At 35.5% G+C, this 14853-nt stretch overlaps 3 protein-coding genes across 10 annotated transcripts; 1 reads left to right on the top strand and 2 right to left on the bottom strand.

Moving 5' to 3' along the window:
* Positions 1–52: 52 nt before the first annotated feature.
* On the bottom strand, positions 53–3532 carry LOC105802486 (chorismate mutase 1, chloroplastic). Its single transcript, XM_012634160.2, has 6 exons — positions 3142–3532; positions 2126–2351; positions 1947–2033; positions 1497–1640; positions 602–694; positions 53–504 (listed from the first exon to the last, which is right to left on the bottom strand). The coding sequence occupies exons 1-6, from the start codon at positions 3330–3332 to the stop codon at positions 259–261; spliced, it is 987 nt and encodes a 328-aa protein (XP_012489614.1). The 5' UTR covers positions 3333–3532; the 3' UTR covers positions 53–258.
* Positions 3533–4510: 978 nt separating this feature from the next.
* LOC105802487 (uncharacterized) lies at positions 4511–7154 on the top strand. Of its 3 annotated transcripts, none has more exons than XM_012634161.2 (6): positions 4511–4725; positions 4986–5439; positions 5630–5768; positions 5975–6036; positions 6435–6573; positions 6686–7154. In XM_012634161.2, the coding sequence occupies exons 1-6, from the start codon at positions 4614–4616 to the stop codon at positions 6824–6826; spliced, it is 1047 nt and encodes a 348-aa protein (XP_012489615.1). In that variant the 5' UTR covers positions 4511–4613; the 3' UTR covers positions 6827–7154. The 3 variants fall into 3 exon arrangements, with proteins under 3 accessions (XP_012489615.1, XP_052479868.1, XP_052479867.1); XM_052623908.1 differs by having other exon boundaries at positions 4576–4725; positions 5017–5439; XM_052623907.1 differs by having other exon boundaries at positions 4576–4725; positions 5008–5439.
* A 932-nt stretch (positions 7155–8086) lies between these two features.
* Positions 8087–14782, bottom strand: LOC105802490 (phosphatidylinositol 3,4,5-trisphosphate 3-phosphatase and protein-tyrosine-phosphatase PTEN1). 6 transcript variants are annotated; one of them, XM_052623903.1, is made up of 14 exons: positions 14225–14776; positions 13595–13658; positions 13418–13481; positions 13156–13300; positions 12561–13077; positions 11606–11679; positions 11057–11381; positions 10534–10710; positions 9957–10070; positions 9615–9803; positions 9279–9515; positions 8934–9035; positions 8728–8856; positions 8087–8613 (listed from the first exon to the last, which is right to left on the bottom strand). In XM_052623903.1, the coding sequence occupies exons 6-14, from the start codon at positions 11665–11667 to the stop codon at positions 8596–8598; spliced, it is 1353 nt and encodes a 450-aa protein (XP_052479863.1). In that variant the 5' UTR covers positions 11668–11679; positions 12561–13077; positions 13156–13300; positions 13418–13481; positions 13595–13658; positions 14225–14776; the 3' UTR covers positions 8087–8595. The 6 variants fall into 6 exon arrangements, with proteins under 6 accessions (XP_052479863.1, XP_052479865.1, XP_052479862.1 ...); XM_052623905.1 differs by having other exon boundaries at positions 11057–11378; XM_052623902.1 differs by having other exon boundaries at positions 11606–13077; positions 14225–14779.
* Between the last annotated feature and the right edge of the window lie 71 nt (positions 14783–14853).

The following is a 14853-nucleotide window of genomic DNA, read 5'->3' as shown; positions in this document are numbered from 1 at the left end:
CCTACTGGCCGATACGGTCAGTGCTAAGCTTACTGCTGCTTACACGTAAATATATATATATATATATATATATTATATTTATATTCTCAATCGACATGCTCAATATTGAGACATAAACGAGATGTTTGTGTCTTTTAACAATATACAACTCTTCTGCCATCATGCTTTCCATAAATAAACAGCTAATCAGAACTTTATCCCCTATTAACTTTTATCTCTGGTTCATCATAAACAGCTAATAAGAACTGCTTATATTATTCATTCGGATCCGTCTAACCTTCTCAACAGGTACTCCACTTGGACTTCCTTCGTCAATGGCATGATCCAGTCCCCGTACAAGTCGGCTACCAAGCTTGGGTTTATTTTGTAAACCGGATCACCATCCTTCATGTTCATATTATCCGGCACTACTTGTCCGTAAGTTCTAGCTTTCATTTCTACTCTTTTCTTGATCGATTCTTCGACCAACGGATATGTGAGCAACTTCATCAGCCAATCCCTGTCCTGCAAAAAGAAAAAAAAAATCAAGAACTAATAATGAAAACACAATCCAATAAAGGCCTCAATGAACTGTTCTTTAAATGAAACTGATAAATAATACCTGTTCTCTAATTGCAGCTTTATAAGCATCTGGAGATGCCTGGTATTTACATTCTGCCACGAATTTCCCATAGTGTATTCTCTTCGAAAGAGCCTGCGGTGACACATAAATGTTAAGCAAGCATCCAGAAGTTCCCAGAACATCAAGTTGGTCAAGTACAATAGCCACTTTGATGGAAGAACTGATAGGAACAACAGGTATTTACGCATGCCACAAAAAACCTTACTCAACCAACAAATCCCTCTCCAAGATTTCGAGTGCAACCCATGAAAGGTCACGGAGTTGTAGCATAAACAGTTGGCATGGATATGAGAAATAAAGAATAGACGTAAAAACAATGCATGTACGTGTTACACTATCAAAATCCAGTTTTGCGTATTCAAATTTATCCTAAATCAGAAGGCGCAACTCATCATCAATCTATACTGCTCGCATGCCTCGTTTCTCTTAAAACATCCATGTCCAACACATATTCAAACATGTATGAAGGGATAAACCAAGATACTAGTTTGGCAGGAGAATTAGCATACAGTTTGCTGTCAAATTCAAGCAAACAATAAAGGGACAATGTTAGAAACTCCCAAGTCAGAGAAAAGGTTCTAGACAATTTAAGTCATAGGGTTTCTGCTTAGGCACCTGCACCTATCCACTATTAGGCATCAGTGACCCTATGTTATCTGGATGCCACTTGGCTAGCTAAAGGTTTGAAAACAGCGATAGACATCATGCACATAACTGAAAGTATAGAGAAAGGAAAGAAGACAACAGTAGATTTCATGCCCAGTCAATGACCATTTTAGACGAAGGCATTTATGGTACATATTACGGGTGTATGTGCAAATTGATTCAGAAACTGAATCTGAAATGCATGGGAGACTTGTCTTAAAATATTTACCTGCAAACACATGGTGTCACAAATGGCAGTAGATCCACAATTGCCATCATCTCCTTCTTTTACTAATCCGGGAATAAGATTTCTGAAGTACATTTGCCACACTTTCGGATTTATATTTATTGAATCAGCAATGGGATGTAGTACCTGTTTGATTGTCAGAAAAAAGGCTCAAGTAAGAAGTTAAAAACCTAGCACTCACCACAAAAAATTCTGAATGTCCAAAAATTCATAAATATTATGGACAAGGAGAGATAAAGATCATGTTCAGAGGATTAAATTCTTAGAATAGACTGCCATACGGTATACTTAAAAGTTCCAACAAAACATGCAATTAACAGAATACTTCATGTATTAATGAGAATGGAGACATATGGAGCAATGAACATAAGCCTAAGGCCACTGCAAAAGAGCGACAAAAATAATGTCTCATATCCAGTCCTATTATTTTACCTGTGGATATTGCAAAGGTGGCAACAAGGGGTCTGGTAATTCATCTGGGAAGAAAGGGTGCTCATCTGGGCTCTTGTATCTGCCAACCTAATGTACAATCAAAGGGTTTATCAAAAAAGCAGCACAGATTTTGCGAAACCCATATCCTTTCTCTCTATGCTTGTTGAGTGTAACATTACCTTGGCATGAAGCTTTTCAGTTCCTCTAAGTATATACTCGACCAACGAGCCATGGAACCCATCCATTGAAAAGGCATCAGGGTCATATGTATCCCCATTATAACAATATTGAGCTCTCTCCAGAAGGCTAAATATAATGCTATCCTCTTGTCGAATTAACGAGTACCTCACTGCCTCGAGGGTCAAGTTCTCACTCTCATCCACCCTTTGCTTGGTTGTCGTTGATCTATAGAGATGTTACCAAAACATTAAGTTATCAAATACTTCCATCAAATGTCATATGGAAATCACCATGTAAACACCAATGGAGAGAAAAAAAAAATTTCAGGAAGCTTTTTCCGCAAGGGTTAATTAAATTTCAATTTATTCATCCTTAATATGACTTCCAGTATGATTTATGAGTTTATTGCACTTCATTCTAGTACCATAGTGATAGCCAGAGTCTCTTGAAGCTCATACAAGTCTATCGATATTCCAAGCTTACACCCGATGTGCATATGTAGCAGAATGGTGTTCAAATGTACATAAATTAATACATTTAATCAAAGAAGAAGACAAACAGATAACAATGTTAGCTACTGCACTCATATTGGTGTTCTCCGGAAGGGGGCAAAAAAGCAATTGTTCTCACTAATTACCAATAGAATTTCAGTAGTGAAATAATAAAGGAAGAAAATCCATTCCAAAATAAAAAATCAGTGAGAAAAAGGAATTCAGACATGAATTTCCTAGCCACATTGGAAAATGAAATGCTTTTGATGCAATAATCCAACAGCCAGGAAAACATTTTCTTGCCAAACAGCAGAAGAACAATTAGATTCCCAGGTTCCAAGAAACCTAACAACGGAATTATAAACAACTGAAGCATTGAAACAAACACAATTACAAAGTAAGGTCAGCGGAGTCAGCTAATCCTATTGTCAAACACAACCAAAGCAAATGAAGAGAGAAAAAAACATTAAAGAAAGAATAAATTTTAAACAATCTAAAAGCTGAATTGGAGGATAGTTTTATACCCAATAGAGTTGGTGGAAGCATGAAGAGATTGAATGACTGTCTTTGACAACCTTGCAGAGCAATGAAGCTTAAAGATGGGAAATTCCCTGGTTTGTGAAGTTAGAGGAAAACTGGGTCTTGAAAGTTTGGTGGTTCCGTTAACAGCAAACGAAGATGGAGACGAAGAAGCTATGAACAACTTAGCTTCCATTGATGATACACAGAAAGACCTTTTCCAAAGAAAAAGAAACACTAAAGAATGCAAAAGTTTGAAGCTTTGAAACAATGAATCAGTGCGAAAATTGAAAAAATACAAAGGATATGTATATGTAAATGATTAAAAAAAAGGTCAAAAAGACTGGTTCGCGCGTTCCTTGTGGTAGGTGAGTTAGGTGGTGGAAGCTCAAAACAGAGGTTGGTGGAGAATGAGAAACCAATAAAAAGCAAAAAAGAATCTATCAAGTTGCTTCATTCCCAAAAGTCAAAGCAAACCATCGTTTGGCTCAAAATTGGGAGTTCAACGGTCAGCTTTTTACCCATTAACCTACTCAAGATTATAACAAATATCTGTTACAAAATATCTTATACGAAGGCTAATATATTTTAGGTAAATTACACCATTAATCACTAAATTATAGGTAAGATTTCGTTTTGTCACTGAATTAGAAAAAGTTATAATGTGGTCACTAAACTATTAAAAAAATTTTCATTTAAGTCATTGAACTATTGAATTATTTTAAAAAAATTTCCCTAAAATTTTCTTTTTATATTTAACTTTTCCATAAAATCAAATCAAATTAAATATTTAAAATTTGATTCGTTTATTATAGGGATAAATACCAAAACTATAGGTGAACTATGGTTTAATGTGTAATTGTTTACATGAAATTTTGATTTGATCCAATTCTTATAAATTATTAACACAATTATTGATATAACATCATTTTATATTTATATCTGCATACATAAATAATTATAGTTATCCAATATAAAAACAAATTAATGTATTTATTTCTTTAAATATGTATGATTAAATCAAAATTAAAGTTTCAAGTATACATTTGGACAATAATTAAAATTTTACATGTATAATTGCACCAATTAAAATTCATGTATATAATTACACATTAAATCAAAATTCACGTTTTATTAAATTTATTGTTTAAATTTGTTTAATATTTTCTGTTTATGATCCAAATAATTTACAGAAAATTAAAATCAATAATAGAAGAATTCAGATTAATTTAAATACAAAAATAATTTGGTGTATAAGAAAATCAAAAGGATTCCTATTATTTAACAAAATAATATCACTAATTAACTTTAAAATAAAAATACCAGAAAAACTACAGCGTTTTGGTGTATAATTATCATCTTCCAGTCTTCCTCATAAACCCTATCCATTCAATAAAAGGTTTCCCCTCAACTTCAACACTGCAGCTCCTTGGCGCCATAACCAATTCTGCGCAAAAACCCCAGAAAGGGGAAAAATATGATTGCTTGCAATACCCTAATCCGTGCGCACCTATCTAATCTTCATTGTAAACTTGACTTAAACCCTAAACCATTCTTTTTTCCCCTTTCACTTCGCCTCCTTACTTCAGGTATGTTTTCATTCAACACAAATGAACCCTCCTTTTTTTATGGTTTTTTCTTTTGCAAAAATACGGAAAACCCAATTTACAAACCCATAGTTTTTTATTTCTTACGTTCATGTTCTTTTGGTTAAATGCAATGCCTTCTTTGTAACCCATTATTTTTTGTTTACTTGGAGAACACCCTAGAAGAGTTAGATGTGATTTGAGTTTAGATGAAATATGCTATGCTTTTATTCATCTTTGATTTTCTTTTGGGTTAAATGTAGTTCCTTTATGCAATCGAATTAGTTCCTGTAGAATCCGAACGAGGTCTTTCTCGGCTATACCGGAAGTAGCCCCTTTAGAAGATGAATCCCCGGAAGACTTGGCAAAGGACACCGTGGAACACCTGCTGACTCACCAAGATGATGTTGCGAGGTTGATGAAAATGGAGAGGAGATCGGGAATGGATATCCATAGCAAGCGGTGGTTTCCTTACTTGGATAGGTTTAAGTGTGGGAGTGAGTCCCTGAGCAGCAGGGAGGTTATAGAGGCAGTCGCACCTGTCTTGATGGAGGAGAGGAAAGAAAGGTTGAAGAGGGTGGTGAGAAATAGGAGCTATTCAGTTTGCTTGGTGGTTGAAGGGCTGTGTGATTTCGGCAATGTTTCAGCCACGTTCAGGTCTGCTGATGCTCTTGGCTTGCAGTCAGTTCATGTGGTATCGTGTGACAGCTCAAAAAGGTGGTAAGACTGAAGCCAAAAAGGGTCTGGTTTTTGGTTGATGTCTGAGGGTTTTAAGTAGTTGTGCTTTTTATTATTGTTGCGTATTGGTGAATTCTTAGTTTGACTTGCTTAATTTATTGTGTTTTTAGTTGGTTCAAGATGAAATTCAATCAATCAATTGCTGTCCTAACATCATTTGTTTATCCAGATACAGAGAAAACCGCCATGTCAGCATGGGTGCAGAGAAGTGGTTGGATATTGAACTTTGGAACTCTCCCAAGGAGTGTTTCAAAGTCTTAAAATCACGTGGTTATCGGATTGCTACAACACACGTAGGAATGGATGCGGTATTGATAATTTTTCCCATCTTTGGTGGCACTTACTAAAATATTGATCTTTAGGATAAATTTATCCTGTATCAGATTGCACTTTACCCTTAAATCAGATGTTTAACAGTCACGGACAAAATAAAATCCTTAGCAAGCATATGGTCCTTGATGATCAAAGTTCTAAGATTCTAAGTCGGGATACTTACATCACTGACTATTTGCAGGTATCCATATACGACATGGATTGGTCAAGGCCAACTGCAATTGTAGTTGGGAATGAAAATAGGTAACTTACATTGTTACCTTTGTAAAACTTCTCATAATTTCTGTTTGGTAGTTTATTACTTTCTTGAGTTTAGTGTTTCTATGTGGTACATGATTAGCATTAGACATAATTTACTAGTTGTTTTCTGACTTTGAATTTCCAAAGTTCATAACAATATCAGATATCTAACTGAAAACAATAAATGGAAACAAAGGCAAAACTATCAAAGATGTTTTATGATTTCTTTTTTCATTTCAGGTCAATCTGCTACCTTAGTTTTGTTGATGTGTTCCAAGTCTTGTTATATAATTATGTGTTGTTTTTGTTTCTGCAATGTGGCCAAAATGTTTTTTTTGTCACAGTTTTCTATATTCCTCTCTTCTTCAATGTTACTTGAGGTTTATGTGGCCCTGTTGCAGGGGAATAAGTGATGAGGCGCTGGAACTGTCAGATTTGCATTGTAGTATTCCGATGAAAGGCATGGTTGACTCTTTTAATGTTTCAGTGGCTGCAGGCATAGTCATGCACCATGCTGTTTGTGACAGAACAGTGCGCCTGGTAATATTTGCTGCCCAAGTTCATACACATCTTAGTCCTGCATGTATTGTGATTGTTCTATCTTTTTGTCCACTTCAATTTATTTCAAGTACATATAATTTGTCCAACACAGGGTTGTCATGGTGATCTGAACGAGGATGAAAGCCAAATCTTATTGGCAGAGTTCTTGTTGCGTCATAATAATAGCTCAATCAGCATAGCTAACGAGTACGCTAAGCGGAAGGCTCATATGCCTCTCATACCAAGACTGTGACGCTGTTCTTGAAGTCCTTACTGTATGATTTATGTAAGATTATGGTGCACACTTCAACTCCAATGTCTCAGTAGATGTGGCTGCCAAGAAATGAAGAACTGGAGTTTGATGATATCATTTCAAGCCTTCATAGAAAAAAGGGTAAAAGTGACTGACTTAACTCAGTTAAGCTAGAGTTTTTCAGATGAATGCATGCGTTAGAAGGTTCTAAGCCACTTGTTTGCATGTCAAACCCTAGAATATCAAGGATTATGATATTTCATTGTAGCTGATGCCGTATTCACACCGTTTAGAAAAATTATAATGCAGAATTCTAATTATTTTTCAACTTCTTATTTTCTTTTTGAAGTATCAATATTATATAGACATGAGTATGATATATGATCTTTCAAAGAACTTTCGAATGCATAAAACTTATACCCATGTCGGATATAGATATGTATTCAATATTAACATTTGAGTATAGGTAACATAGCTAAAAACACAAGGACGACAAGGGGTTTTCTTTTTAAAGCTTCAAACAGCTGGATTCATCTCACATCTGCATTATTTTCATTGCAATGCTATGTTGTTTTGAAGTCTAAATATTCGACATCGTGACACGATTATGAGATATGATCTTTCAGAGATTCTTCAAGTTGTTGTATATATTAATATGATGCACACGAATTCGAGTGAGCAACATAGCGAAAAACACAAGGATTCTTCAAGTTGTTCTTTTAATGCTTAAAATAGCTGGATTCTTCATATGTCTGCTAATTATCATTTTTGTGCACTACTGCTTTAGAAACTTTTAAACGATTAATCACAATTTGGTTGCAACATTAAACAAGCTTGGACCAAGTCCTCGGGCTGCTCTAACCATTACCTAAAATAATGTCAACAGGCTGGTTTGGTCAATTTAGCATTTCCCTAATAAATCATCACATATCCTTAATTGGTACTTAAAAAATAAATAAACAAATTTCATTATTAATGTATTTAATTAATAATCCGTAAATCTATATTATATTTAAGTGTTTGTTTGAGTTGATATTATGAATCTATCAAATACCAATTCAATTAGAAAATAACTAAAACCTCATATTATTTTACAAAGTAATAATATTGTTAGAGGGTGCTTTTTGTTTAAATTTTTATATAATATTTATAAAAATCAATTTAGAAAAAATAGCCATACTTCATAAGATTTGAACCTCATTTCTGAAATTTCAACATTATTATTTCCATCAAAGTTTAGTTTGTTTTTTTTTGTAAGGATATTGTTTGATTGCGGATGTGCTATAATCATGGTTGTTTGAAACCAAATCGGACTAGATCGGTTGATCGAATCGAGAACTGATTGAGGTACCGATTTAGAGAAAGATTTGTTTAATAGAACCAGTTCGGATGAATTAACCAATAATTTTGTTTGACCACATGTTGAGTTCTGAAAACCATGACCAATATACTTAGAGTAGTTTCGTGAACTTTTAGAGTTGGTTAAAAGTGGAAGATTAAAGTAAAAAAAAAAATCCATGGGACGAATTTGGATACTGTGAATACAAATGAAGTGGGATGAGAATGAGAAAATACAGGCTTGCCTGGCCTCGCCCTGTTATGACTGCAAACATTGATATAAATCTCATATTTTGTTATAATATCAACAAATGCTCTCAAAATCTTTTAAGTAAAAACTTCTTGTCATTCCTAGTATCTTCTTCTTATCATCCATGGAAAACTAGAAGGCGGCAAAAATTACGGTATGAATCACTTGATCCATATATCATTTAACAATCCAAGTGTTTCTGCAGAAAAAAAAAACAACCAAAATCATAAACCCAACATGTAGAATCATGTATTGTTTTTATTATTTTTTAAAACAAGTCCTTTGAGTTTAGGGTTCAGTACAAATTCATTACATCATAATTAGATGAAAAAGCACTCGAGAGGCTCCGATTGGCCGGACCGAAAAGCAACTCGACACAGAATGCAGGGCCGCATATTGATCTGCCGGCACTCCCAACTTTGTCCAGATCCCGGATCGTAAACTGGCAAAGTTAAACAATGCAGTAAGCTTCTTGGTGCGTATCGGTTTATGAATCACTGAAAATTTCCATGCGCATACCTGTAGCAAGCTGCTCTTGATGAAGGCTGTATTGAAACAGGCATAAAAAAGGCGACCTCCGATCATTTTTTGATAGAATATGACGCGCACGTCTCCCTTAACCTGTTCAATCCAAGAATATGATTGTGTTCATGCTTTTGATACCTTTTAAACGAATCTATTTCATGGCATATAAGACCTTTTCGAGCACAACCGGACTCCCAAGATGTTTCCAGACACGATATACACCATTTACACTTAGCATATGTATGTAGGTCAAATACTCCATGTTTTTCGGATTTGAGTTCATGAATCATCATTGCAAAGCAGACATATTAGTATAGGTGCAAGCTGCAAGTGACTTACTTCCACAGGTTTATTGAAACGATAGTCAAGACAGTTCTTCTGATATAATATGGGACTCTCCGTGTCCATTTGGACTACAACACGAGGTTCTTCCGATTCTGGTGTAGCCCCTTCTTTGTCCCCTTCAACATATGACAAGAAATATCGAGGACTGCAATTCGCTTCACTTCCTTTTTTGATTTGTCGACAGCATCTCTTGGCAACTTCAACAGGCGGGCGGTTCATCTGATCCGGAATCTGCAGAATAAGGTTATACGTATGTGAAACCAATACTCAGTTTATATCATCACTTTATTCAAATTTGTGAGTTGAGTTTGGTGTTACGTATGACCTAACCTCTTGGAGCTCCGAGACAACGAAGAAGACAGAGTTGGTATTAACTGTGTCGTAAAGTCGTATCCGCCGCAATTCTCGGCTACATGGTTGAGGCAAGTGCACATCGACAGGTCCATTGCCAATGCCTCTGGTAAAAGAAAGTAATTTTTCCCAATACCCCACATAACGGCGTTGGCTTGGTATAGAGACCTATCAACAAAAGTGCAAAAGATTTAAAAAAGAGAGGGTATTTCCATGTATTTAGATGGCTTTGGAAGATCATATCCTTATATTCAGTCCGATAATGCATTGAGCAGAAATATTTCAACAAAAATTAAGAGTGAGAGCAACATAACTACTTACTCCTTCATTGTTAGTTGTCCGCTTTTGGGCATATAACTGAAGTGCTTCCTCAGCTGACATTCCGGTGTAAACAAGGTAGGCACACACCATTAAGCCTGTTCGACCTTTTCCTGCCTGCAAATTCCGGTGAAGGATGTCAAGCTTTAAAGGCGAGAACGTTATCTAATCCAGTAAAGGAAAATTAACACTACCATAATTCTTTGACTATTGATTTTAGGCTACTAAACATCTATAAGGAAACAAATTTGTATGAATTTAAACCAACAACTGGACTAATATTTGGTTGCTTGGTGACCAATAGAGTTGCAAGAAGTATTCATACAAAGATACGTAAATGCAATGGCCTCTAATATATTTCTGTTGGACATACCAATGAGTAGTGACCATACAGCCTGTTGGCATCTTCTTCCTTTGGGGTCTTGAATTACTTGGATTCAAGTTTGAGCCGTTGGGTAAGGGTAGGTGTCTAACACAGATATGTTCAGTTTTTAAATAACTTTTTTTATGCATTTGAAGAGTCATATATCCCTTATATTAATGTCTGAAAAAAGAAGAAAGAAGTTTTTGCAAGTAATACCATGCAATGAACAACTGCAATGTTTTTAGGGTCATCTGATAGCCATGAATGAACACTCTCACAGAATGACTTCATCATTTCAAAGTGGGGAACGTGATTGTCATCGAAAGGGAACTTCTCGACTCGACCATGGAAGTGTGATGGATCATAATCTTCTTCTATGCACAAATTGTAGACCTGTAGAATTTGGCAAAGAAGTTGAGAGAAAACTTGTAAGAGGCAAGATATATAAGAATTAAAAGGAAATGCAAAACTAACTATGGAGATAAAACCCTTTAAGACTGAGATACATCAAAACTTTGCTGCCAGTCAACTTCCTACTGGTAGAGTGACCTATACAAGACAAACAGACTGAAGGATAGACAAACATGAAATTTCATTTTCAGCACAGTAGCACCCTTGTCTGAGATATATCAGGACATAGATATGAAGATAGGACCTTCTAAATACACGAAAAGTCTTCAAAAAATTGAGTCACCCAAGTCCGAGTAACATAGCTAGCACAAACGAGGAAATTGTTTACCCTGTAATGCCCCTTATGTATCATTTCCAGCACAGACTTGACCTGCCATAGAGGATTCCGATACATTGCTCGCATACGTTCGGCAGGGAAAGACATTGCCAACAAACGATCAGTTATATAGGACATGTCCAGATCATATCCACCGACTAGCATTCGCCTTCTTTTCTTCGACACCAGGTTTCGAATGAAAGAACTTGCTGAAAGATAAGAAAGCATTTTATGCTGGAGGAGAAGGGTGGTGTTTGCACCCTTTATTGGGCCCGCCTTCGTAAATTCCAACCCCATCTGCTGATACCTTGACAACTTTAGAATGTCAAAGTAGCTGCTAAACAGAACAAGCATAAATACATTTATATACATTGTAACATATACATATATGCATACACTCAAATCCTGGTATCTATAACCCCTTTTTTTGTTTGTTTGTTTTTCAGATTACATATAATCTTAGAACTATATATCTGGTTTTCCCTAGTTTACATACAAGGGAAAAGAAAAACCCAACAAAGTGTAAAAGGAAAAATCAAATGCAAGAGAAAAAGAAGGTACCAATGGGGTTGAAGCTGCTGCTGCGGCTGAAGATCATGAGGATGATGATGATGATCTTTCATATTGATTCTCCCCTGATGGAGAGAGAAAAACTGATAAGTGGGAATTTGGATATTCTATGCTAAATTTGGAGGGAATTCTAACACCATCTCTCAACCCCATATTTGGAGCAAATTCAGGCAACAACATTGCTATCCTTGAAGCAATTTAGAGAAACATGTCAACCGAATTTACTGTTGGGATATTCCTAGGATGGTGTTTTTCTTTTCAATAAACATTTTTCCTAGGTTGTTGGGTTTAGTTTATTTCAAGGCATTAGATATAAAACTATGCTCAATTTAACTAAAACTCAACTTTTTCTTGATGTAAAAATTGCCACAAATTTGATATTTGAGTATGAATAACTTGATTAAAGAAAAATTCAAATGTGATAGTTCTTCACAAATTAAGGTAAGAATCAATCATCAAAGATGAAAAACATTTAGGTATATTAATTAAATAATTACTAGATTCTCTATATTTATCCATTTTAATCGCTTTGATTACAGACCATACTCCTTTTTAACATGATCTTTGATTGTATCCCAATGGATAATTAAAGCAAAAATATTATGATAGTCAATACCAACCTATTGTACATGGTCTTTCACCCCTAATCTAACTTTTTCTTTGGACCGAACCATCCAAAATTTGCTTTACCTTAGTATACCCATTTCACTTTAATAGTTTTTTTTCTCATTTGACTTTTCAACCAATTCCCATATCTTAGTCTTTTCAATTGCATCAAAAATTATTTTTTTTTTGCATAATTTTCTTGCAAGCATTATCTTTAATTGTTTTTCATAAATTTTAAATTGCACTAATTTTGAATGTTCAATTATTTGATTATTAAATTACATAAAAAATAAACATTAACAAATTTGAAACATGTCAAATGATTAAATTTCACACTTACATTTTCGAGTCACTTTAAAACACAGCAAGTGTTTTGCCCAATTCAACTTACCGTTGAGGCCTTCATCGCACAAACAATTCTAGTACTCCTCGCTGGGAAAGGGAAGACTGGATGGACACAAGAAACATCCAATGATAAATGCAAGCACCACGGCCTTTAATTCAGCAGATTCAGCCTCCAAAGTGGTCATATGCTGCACTAATTTAACAAACCTAACATCCTTTGAGATCCGATACTTAATTTATGTCTCTGATTCCTCTTCAAAACAGTGGACACATCGATCCCATCATCTTTAGATCCCAAGATACTGGCCACATCTTCAATCGAGTATTATAGCACAACTTTCAGCATTGAACCTCTCAATCAAGTATATTATGACCTCCCTCCTCATTGATCGAGATTTCATTTGCAACAACGACCCCATATTGATACTATGAAGGATAGTATCTATCTTCTTATCCTTAAAGTCCTTGAACAACTTTAGCAAACATATAGGACTGCACCGTGTAAGCAAGACCTACACCGGAGAAAGTAGAATATGAAAAAGTAACTTTGTTTCTATACTACTCCGGTATAACTAGAACCATAATTATACCTTAATTCTTTCCACCTTCATTTTCACATTCTAATTCTCTTTTTATTTTTTCATTTTCTACTTTCTCCATGACAGTCTTTTGTTTGAAAGGCTCCTTCTCTGAATCCAAAAGTTTTGCCCACTGTGCGGCCAACTTTTGATGTTCCTATTTCAAAAGAATACCAACAATTACTAATAAACATATAATCATCATAAATGGCTGTATATAAAACTCGTCAATATACCAATGATAAACATAGAATTTCTTAAAATTTCAACCCACCTGTTTGCCAAATTTCTGTTTCTCCATACTTTTCTCCTGACCATTTCCTTTCCAAACACTTCTACTGCAAAAAGACTATAAATTATCGTTCTGAATTTTCTAAACATTAAGCATTTATAATCTATATAACCCTGAATCGATACGTATTTCACAATGATAACAACTAATGTAACTTACACATAAGTAAGTACGATGATATTGGTTTCTGCACTTTCTTCGATGTTCCAGTTGTCATTAGAACCTATATTGATAATACAAAAAAAAATTAACAACAATCTCAATTCGTACATGGAGTGGGCACACTTCCCTCATATCCATTTAGGGCTGCTGCTGGAAACCAACAACCAAACTAAGGTGAATAATGTAAGTGGCTAATTCGATTTTTATACAATTAATTTTCTCTTTAGGAAGAGTTAATTGCAAAACCCAGCTTTGATTATATTACTTATCTTGCTTTAAGGTAGAAATGACTTCTTTAATAGTTAAAACAACAGCTCAGTTAGTTCATATAGGTATATTATAATATAACATGGCTGTTTGTTTGTTCAAAATGCAATTTACATGAAGCTGAATAGTACAAGAGAAAGTTTTTTAAGTTTATTACAGTAACGGTTTATTTCACAAGGTTCTAAGCAAACTCAGAATCAAAGATATATTCTTAACATGATATAATTGCAACACTACGTTTAATATTTATCTCAGAGTCTGAATAACATAGTAGCAATGTGCAAAAACAACAACAGCTAATAACACTAATATTTCACAGTGAAAATCTAATCTTGTTATATAGAGATTGGAGTTTCTAACCACAACGGACTGTCGGACGGGGCCGGATCGGGATAAAAACGGCAGCGAAGGTGACGGAAGGTGACTACGAAGCGGGGGAGGCTCGGCGGTGACCAAACGAAGAGTGTAAAATACAAACGGCTTTTTAAAGTATCTGGTCGCACCGGAGTTTCGAACACCGTCGAAGTGTGGGTTAATATGCAGCGGCGACGGCGACGGAAGTTGAATCCGGTGTTGGGGAGGTTTTGCTGTGAAGATTCGAATATAATAAATGCCGATTTTTGGGCTGTTCGGCGCCGGGGTTTCAAACACAGTCGCACCGGACTTCTATCGGCGTCGGAATGAGGTGGAACAGGCGGTGACGGAAGGCGAATGGGAAGCTGGCCGCGGTTCGGCAGTGAAGACAATGAGAGGAGAATCAGACTTCTATCCGCACCGGAGTGCGGTGGAACAGGCGGCGACGGAAGGCGGAGGCCGGCGGCAGTTCGACAGTGAAGAAGATGAGAGGAGGAAGAAGTTTTTTTTTTCGATCCAATATTTTTTTCAAAACAGAACAGGTTGGATTAGGGGTTAGGGTTACTTTTACCTATAACCGGTCAATACCGGTTGTTGACTATTTTTTATTTTTTCAACAGTTATGATGTAATAGT

Source organism: Gossypium raimondii, chromosome 11 (genome assembly GCF_025698545.1).
Source record: "Gossypium raimondii isolate GPD5lz chromosome 11, ASM2569854v1, whole genome shotgun sequence".
In the NCBI taxonomy this organism is placed as follows: domain Eukaryota; kingdom Viridiplantae; phylum Streptophyta; class Magnoliopsida; order Malvales; family Malvaceae; genus Gossypium; species Gossypium raimondii.
This window is presented reverse-complemented; position numbering and strand designations above follow the sequence as displayed.

Bases quoted from the DNA above. Each gene is read 5' to 3' on its own strand.
- LOC105802486 (XM_012634160.2), bottom strand. From the start codon at position 3,332: ATGGAAGCTAAGTTGTTCATAGCTTCTTCGTCTCCATCTTCGTTTGCT. The intron at 2,352-3,141 runs GTATAAAACTAT...ACATCTCTATAG, and splicing joins GCTTCCACCAACTCTATTGG to ATCAACGACAACCAAGCAAA. The intron at 2,034-2,125 runs GTAATGTTACAC...ATTGTACATTAG, and splicing joins CTGAAAAGCTTCATGCCAAG to GTTGGCAGATACAAGAGCCC.
- LOC105802487 (XM_012634161.2), top strand. From the start codon at position 4,614: ATGATTGCTTGCAATACCCTAATCCGTGCGCACCTATCTAATCTTCAT. The intron at 5,440-5,629 runs GTGGTAAGACTG...TTGTTTATCCAG, and splicing joins TCGTGTGACAGCTCAAAAAG to ATACAGAGAAAACCGCCATG. The intron at 6,574-6,685 runs GTAATATTTGCT...TGTCCAACACAG, and splicing joins GTGACAGAACAGTGCGCCTG to GGTTGTCATGGTGATCTGAA.
- LOC105802490 (XM_012634163.2), bottom strand. From the start codon at position 11,667: ATGAAAGATCATCATCATCATCCTCATGATCTTCAGCCGCAGCAGCAG. The intron at 10,711-11,056 runs GTAAACAATTTC...CAAATTCTACAG, and splicing joins TACATAAGGGGCATTACAGG to GTCTACAATTTGTGCATAGA. The intron at 9,804-9,956 runs GTAAGTAGTTAT...TTTTGTTGATAG, and splicing joins GGACAACTAACAATGAAGGA to GTCTCTATACCAAGCCAACG.